Source organism: Micropterus dolomieu, linkage group LG14 (genome assembly GCF_021292245.1).
Source record: "Micropterus dolomieu isolate WLL.071019.BEF.003 ecotype Adirondacks linkage group LG14, ASM2129224v1, whole genome shotgun sequence".
In the NCBI taxonomy this organism is placed as follows: Eukaryota; Metazoa; Chordata; class Actinopteri; order Centrarchiformes; family Centrarchidae; genus Micropterus; species Micropterus dolomieu.
In genome coordinates, this window is record NC_060163.1 from 19,401,425 (window position 1) to 19,409,302 (window position 7,878).

General features: G+C 42.5%; 1 protein-coding gene across 1 annotated transcript; it reads right to left on the bottom strand.

The window, feature by feature from the left end:
• Positions 1-230: 230 nt before the first annotated feature.
• On the bottom strand, positions 231-3,957 carry socs3b (suppressor of cytokine signaling 3b). Its single transcript, XM_046069916.1, has 3 exons — positions 3,708-3,957; positions 2,568-2,913; positions 231-2,457 (listed from the first exon to the last, which is right to left on the bottom strand). The coding sequence occupies exons 2-3, from the start codon at positions 2,694-2,696 to the stop codon at positions 1,900-1,902; spliced, it is 687 nt and encodes a 228-aa protein (XP_045925872.1). The 5' UTR covers positions 2,697-2,913; positions 3,708-3,957; the 3' UTR covers positions 231-1,899.
• Positions 3,958-7,878: the final 3,921 nt, after the last annotated feature.

Below are 7,878 nucleotides of genomic sequence, written 5' to 3' on the forward strand. Positions count from 1 at the left end.
GCGCAAACAACAAAAAATTTGGTGTTGATATGTGAAAAAATAAGGCTGAGATTTGACAAAGACAATGTGTATCACCATGTTATATTTCAGTGCTCTTGTCTCAAGTGGCCCCATGAGATCACAAAATGTTTATGATGTGAAAGGACTACCACTCCAATATGGATCACAGGTTAAGTATGAGCACTGGTCCAACACAGACAAAAACATTTTTGATCAAATCCGAGTCTTCATTTTACAAAAGGCTTTTTTTTTTTTTAAGAATCATTTTAAGGAAGTCTTGTGTTCCCTTGACATTCAGACAGACAAACCCAACAGTCCGCTCCAGCTTCAGAGGTAACAATGGAGGGTAGATGAGGCGAGGGACCTTTCTAAAGTTCCAGGGATTAAACCGTCCGCATAACAGTTAATTTCCTCTCATCTCCTTCATGAACAGTGATTTGAGGAAACCAGAAGGGAGAGAGCAGACAGACACACTCAAACACACCAAGACCAAAAGAAATAAGCTTGTGATGATAATGTAAATAAGAGGGTCTATAAAGACAGAATTAAAACTCGGCCAAAATGTTCTTTTTCACAGGGGGGAAAAAAAATTACTTTTAGTAAACATGGCTTTACATTTACAGGAGCAGCGTCCTGTTGAGCGCCATCATTTCCTCTAAGTCTGGGACATCAATCACGTCAATGTTTTTGTTTAGCTGCATACCAGTATGTCTCCTCCCCCTACTCCTCTACCCGAGCCCACTCCCCAGTTCTCTGTCCTCTTCAATTTCCCTTGCCTAATTCCATTTCCCGCTCTTCTTTCTCCTTCGTTCAATCCTTCTTCGCACCCTCTCCACCCTCTGCCAATCTCTGGAATCATTATCATCGTTCCCCAAGGAGCTTTACAGTGTCACTGACATTTTTCCAGCCAGTCTGGATAAAAATAAGTTCTGCTGTTTTGTTTGGTGCTGTGCCGAGGCTTTTGTCTGAGTAACAAGCTTTTGTTTCGGCAACAGCAGTCTGTTTTCTGTCACTGTCAAAGCGCACATGCAACTCTGAAAAGGGGGGCAGGGAAGAGTTAATGGAGGAGAACCACGATATCAAACCGGAGAGGGTAAAGATGCTTTGTAATGCTTTTTTCCTCCCTCTCTCATTCCCACGCTAACAAAATGTGGGTCTGTACCTGTGTGTGCGCATGACCCCCCCCCCCTCCCCCTCCTATGAGGCAACATTTGCGGGAAGCAGCAATGGAAATGTGTATGCCACCACAACACACAAATACACACACTCAGACAAACAAATACTGTATGCACTTTGGGCCCCTCGTTTGGACTTTGCCTTTTCTCTATAACTCCACTTCATTTACCCCCTCTAAGCCTTTCTGGTCTTTGCCTTCTTTCTGTCCAGTGATCCAAAATGTTGTAAATGTCAGGCTGACAGAGGAGAGGGGTTTCTTCTTAAGCACATTAACCCCACAGGGATCACTGTGTGATGTACTGATCATGTCGTCGCTGTCATCTAAAAATCTACCAATCAGGTTAATCTTCTACGAGGCTCTGCTCTGCGTCTGAGTTCATAGGAAACAGTGACCTTTGACCTCTGGCTTCATCTGCCATTAACCCCAGTGGTCGGTTTTTGCAAGGCAGGACGGACGAGGTAATTGTTGGTTACCCAAATCCCACTCCTCATCCCAGACTCCAGTTCGGTGGGAGACAATAGGTAGATGGCATCCGTCAGTGTTGAAACCTGATGTGGGATCAGCTGATTCTAGTCACAATGAAAAACTGACCTCATATTGGCATCTAAGGCTAACTCTGGTCAGTATCTGATGGCGCCATATTCACGTATGTGCTGAGAACTGATGTGTGCCGTCCTCCAGGCACCTGGTCTATGAAGTGGAACCTCTGCAGTTCCTGTCAGTCATATAGGAGCGTCATATTCCTGCAGGAAGTCTCTAAGTGTATGCGGGAGCTGGTCAACTTGCGCCGACCCCCCTAAGCCTTGGTTGTTAAGGGTCCTCCTGCACATGTGCTGCAGGGACGATAGAGAAGTTGCGAGGGGCCGGCGCAATTCCAAGGGAATCCTTTCTCCGCCGGTGTGGATCAGATAAATGCTGCGCCCCTTCATTTCAGCTTCTCCTGAATTGCCCCCACATGCGCCATCTCTGCTCCTTCCAGCATCCGGCCCTTTCCCCATGTAGTGCGCTATGAGTTTCAGCACACAATCAAACTGTGGGGGCTCTAGGGTGTTTTGAGGGTCTGGCTGTAAAAAGAAGCCGCCTCCCTCGCTGTGGATGCGCAGGTTCTTGGTTCCACGAGCCGTCTGCACAGAGAGTGTAAAGAAGTGGTGGTGGTCCGATGAGTCGCGGATCAGGAAAGTTCCAGGTGGTTCAGAGCGCAGCAGGGAGCTGGCCTCCCGGCCCCCTACAGCCCCCCAGTAAAAACCACTCTCCTGTAGCTTACGCAATGCAAGCATCACCTGAAATTGGTAGAAAACCCACATTACCAACAGTACCATGTTATCAGCCACTGTGAACATTCTTCAATAACACATTCAGTTTTTTCTCTAGAAACTCAGGTGTGACTGACCTGCTGGTAGTGTGCATGCGAGCTGAAGGGTTTGTAGTGATGCGGGGTGAAGTTCGACCTCTGAACCCTGCCCCCCGGAGGGGTCACGCTGCTCATGGCGAGGGGGTTGCGTCCACTGAAGGCTACCATGGCACCATGGCCCCCTGCCTCTGCATGCTGGTCGAGAGGCAGGGGGCCCACAACAGGAGTGTGGAGGTGGACAGGTGGGAAGGAGTTTGGGGCAGGGGGAGAGGAAAGAGAAGGGGAATGGGGTAAGGGTGGTGGGGTCACACACCGGGTCCAGGGCCCCGGGGCAGGGGAGTCTGATGCATCCAGAGAGGGGCTGGTAGAGAGCACCTAAACACAGCTGGAGAGGAGAAAAGAAGGATGTATGGATTATGTGTATCCATCTATATATAGACTGATACACAGATGCAAAACTTAAGTCATTCATAAACATGGGCATAAATAAAGGACAACTTTGCCTCACTGGAGCTGGTTCACCCCAATAAAATGCAGTTATGGACGACAGTGACAAATGCATACAACAAGATTGGGCTGCCAGCAGGCAGGTTATATTTAGTTTAAATGAATTCTCGCGCTGAGCCTGCTGCAGCTGCACCGTGCAGGCAGACAGCAACTGGATCCTGATTGCTTTCAATTGTCTTCGATCGGGCGTACCGCAACAAGGGATTTCAGAAACGGGGTCAGTGTGAAAGAGTCCGGCGCGCTTTTTTCTCCCCCTCTTTCACTAAATAAGTCCTTATTCCCTCCTCGACCAGCGCCACAGAGGCCCCGTTCTCCGGTTTCACTGTGACTAAAAGGGTGTCCCGTCTGGTCTGGTTCGCTCGGGTCCCCTATAGGGTAGGGGTGAATTAAAAGTCGGCTTCACCGGACAGTGCGGGAGCGGTTGGAGCAGGAGGCGCCATAAAGGTTCAGAACCGCTACAGGAGGAGAAGTCGGTCCCACATTCAAATTTAGCAAATGATCCCCCCAAAAAAGACTTGCACCCCGCGAGGCTGCACTGCACCACGAGCCCAAGCGGCTAAATCACAACAGCTGTGCTTTTAATCTGCACGGTAACCAATCTCTTTTCTGTCACTTTGTCCCACTTGCATGATGTAACCGCTTTAAATGTTTTTTCACAGTCTTTTAACTTACCTTGCGGATTTGTTCAGCCCCGCACCGCAGCCGCTCGTCGCCAAAGGAAAATTTATGCAAACTACCCGAGAGTAGTGCTAGATTAATTATTAACTCAGGCATTAAAATCTAAAAAAAACGTATCCAGAAAGTGTGTGGGTTTCTTTCCTGAGCGGAGGAATGTGGCGGCGGCGATATCTGCCGGAGAGATCCTGTCCCTGTGTGGAGGAAGGTTACCGGAGGTTGTTTCCAGTGAGTAAAGCCGATGTTCGTAAGGCTCCGCCTCCTCCGCTCAGAGGTTCTTCCAGTAAACACACGCACGCTCGCGCACACATGCACGCACGCAAAGAACAGACACACGTGCTCGCGCGCTCCCTTGGCAGATTTCCAATAAATAATCAGCGTGACCTTTGTCGGGCTGTTTCCTGGTACTGGTAGGTTCCCTTCTTGACAAGGTGAACACGTTAGAAACTCGACATATGGAACAATACAAAAGTAGAACCTGTTAAATTATTATTTAAAGGTTGCAGACTTTATTTGCAGATACAGATGAGAGTCTGCCATATATTGTGCAACCTGAAGACCTCCAAATCATATTGTCAGAATATACTATTGTACTATGCTTTATGCACCTTTGGACTCATTATTTCCACACACAAACATTCAAATGTAGAATAGCTGATGATCTGAATAATGTGATTCATAAAAATACCCAGTTCAATTCATTCAAAATAATATTTAAGTCAGTAAAATGCACATTTTATTATACATATTATTTTATTAACAGTTCTGTACCTACTGAATGTGTGAGCAGCAAGTTAATATTGTAGCTGGTCAAAGTGGAGCTGTAGTAATTTTTTACTGCTATAAAAAGTATTAAGAAACATAAAATGGAAAGAAGTCAAACAAAGTACCTCTACATTGTACTTAAGCACAGTACTTGTTGTTAAGTAAATGTTACTTTCTACCACTGCAATAATGTAGTCTGTTGTAATGTATATAATGGACTGTATAGCTTTTGAATGCTATATTCTTTAATTAGTTATTTTATTTATTCCATTTAAATAATTAATCCATTTCCTTTAGTCAGAGCCAGTCTCTTGTGCTGCTGTAACACGTTACTTTCACCCACTGACGATCAATAGATAAAAAAACCCTTACCTTAAGTTAGTCAGAATATTAGGCTAGATTACAGCCCTTTCATTTCTCTTCACTCCCTTTTTTCACAACATGACAGATGATTAACATTTGAGCTATTACGTGCTGCCTAATGTTTAAAGATAAGGTCCCTCAGGCCCTGATGCCGTGTCAGGAAACGTCTGACTTACTGTAAGTGCTCTTGAGCAACAAGCAGCAACAACCTGATCCTGACCTGAAATAGTCCGCTACAAGCAGAAGTCCTGCTTTCAAAGTCTTACCTAATTTTAAGTATGCATGTATTATCAGCAAAATCAACTGAAGGTATTAAAAGTAAAAGCTCTCATTATACAGAAAGGCATATTACATGTTATATATCTTATATTGTATTGTTTGATTATTGTTAATGGTACATTTTTGTGTAAACAGCTTTTTCACATTATATCTGGTCAGGTGAGCTATTGTTAAGTGCTTTTAATTATTAGGTTACACAATACATTGCATATGCCCATCACATGTTTTTAAAATCTGTTGAGTAACTTTATCTGTCAAATACAGTAAATGTAGTGCAACAAAAGTACAATATTTCCCTCTGAAATGCACTAGAGTTTAGGTATAAAGTAGGAGACAATGGAAATATTCAAGTAGCCTAAAGCACAAGTACGTCAGGATTTTACTTTTTACTCATTACTTTCCAACACCGGTGATGAGAAAAAGCAAAAAGCATTTCCTGCTCTATCAAAGAGGAAGATACCATAACAATAACCACAGATAATATACTATAACAACCACACAACTATAATAACAACACAAAATACTAGTTATTAATGCTCATCCCATGTTACTACTACTATTAGGCTCCCACCCTACAAATAGTGTCATTACTGTATTACGATCAGCATCAACTGGTTGTAGCAGTCCTCTCGTGCTAAAGAGGTATGAAATCCCCATTCCGACCAGAGGAAACACCTGTTTACACAAAACAATTTTTCTGCATGACTGAAAAGATGTGATCACTCCTTTGACATGTGAATGGAGGGCAAAGATCAAGCAGGTGTGAGAAGAAGCCATGAATTCCCACTATGCTGTGGGCCTCTGGTGAGCTGTGTACACATGCTAAAATGGCAAACTACAAAATTAAAGTAGTTTGCATTTTGACCACTAGAGGTCATTTAAAGGGATTTAAAAGCTTCCAAAACATAAACAAATACACACAAACAGTAACATATTAAAAGTGGTGGGCAGTAACTAAGTACATTTACTCAAGTACTGTACTTAATTACAAATTAGAGGTATTACTTGAGTATTTTCTTTTTATTCACTTTCTACTCAGAGGGAAATATTGTACTTTTTACTTTACACTTTACACTACATTTGTCTGACAGCTTCAGTTACTTTAAAAATCAAAATCTTTACACACAAAACACACGAAGAATTAAAAAAATAATTTTTTTGTTATAAATTCAACTCCCCATTAATTTATAAGAGTACAACTTGTACAGTCATCAATTCATAGAAATTTAATTGGCAACTCTTTTGATGATTGTTTAAGACATTTTTCATGTAGAAACATTTCATGGTTCCAGCTTCACAAATATGTGAGGATTTGCTGCTTTTCCTCTTGATTATTTTAACGTATTTTTAATAATTTTGAGGTTTGGACTGACAGAACAAGCATTGTGAAGGAGTCAATTAGGGCCCTGGGAAATTGTGACAACATTTCGATTAATGAAAAAAAGAAAATCAGCGGATTAGTCCAAAATGAAAATAATTAATTAAAACAATAGTTCAGCCTCAACCAACTACAGCAGTAAATTCATGCTTTTACATTAACGCATAAGTAATACTAATAATAATATATAATAGAACAACAGTCACAGGGGACATTTTTTCTTTCGGCTTTGAGTACTTTTACAGTACATTTTCCTGATTATACTTAGCCTACATACTTTTAGTTTAGTAACATTTTCAATGCAGTACTTTTGCTTGTACCAGAGTATTTTTTACAGTGTGGTATCAGTATTTTTACTTCATTCACCACTGCATATTATGTATCTGTATTTTTTATTTGTTGTTGCAGGTAAAATTATAATAATTAACGTACTGCTAAGTGCAGTCCAAGCCGTCGTTTTCTAACACCCACTACATTATATACATAGTGTCTGTGAACTCGGCGCTTTTGTCGATAAAGTTTAGTCAAAGTGTCTCTGCTGCAGCAATGGCGGCTCCCATGTCCTGGAGGAGGCTGGTGTACTCGGTGTACACACCGGCCATCGCCGGGGTTTTTACCCGAATATCTGACAGACTCTTCCGTGCACGGGACAGAAGAGGAGGGTAAGAGACACGGCTCATACACGGAGACACAAACATGAGGATAAAAACACGTTATTCTGTCGCAGCACCCCTCTGTCATGAAGCAAGTTATTGATGTTTTGCTAATTCGTTCATTACCGGCTACGTTGGTCTTGTTTTGATTCAAAGACTGCTTGATATTTTAACGCGTTTAGCCACCAGTTTGTGAAATTAGGCTGTCAGGTTAGCAGACAGCAGGGAAAACGTCAGGGAAAGTAGAGGTTTCCATGACTGAGGACATGCTGTTCTTCTTCACGTTTGTTATGTAACACAGACTGTCGTGCTGAAACCTGACACCTGTCCCCATCATGTGACACGCAGAGGTCTTCCTTTCAGTCATGTTTATTGATTACACAGGTAACTGCTCACTAGCACACCTGCGGATAAATTACAGGAACTGCATGGCACTATTTAAACTAGCAGATGGGTGTAACGTCTTTGTCCTCCCTGGAACAAGGTCAGATTATTGTCATTTTTTCCACAGCAGACAATTTAGTTGTGACAGGTGTAACTAATAACGTTAATGACGTCTTTGTTGCATACAAGTGTGCCAGTAAGTATGAGCCAGTATGCGTAATACCAAGACCCCGAAACTGAAGCAGCTAAATGGAATTCAACCTAAATTACTTTTATTATTTCCAACTGTGACATCGCTGTGATAATTTTTAAATCACCAAAATTTGAGAGACCTAGGTTGGATAAT

Bases quoted from the DNA above. Each gene is read 5' to 3' on its own strand.
- socs3b (XM_046069916.1), bottom strand. From the start codon at position 2,696: ATGGTAGCCTTCAGTGGACGCAACCCCCTCGCCATGAGCAGCGTGACC. The intron at 2,458-2,567 runs GTCAGTCACACC...TACCAATTTCAG, and splicing joins CGCATGCACACTACCAGCAG to GTGATGCTTGCATTGCGTAA.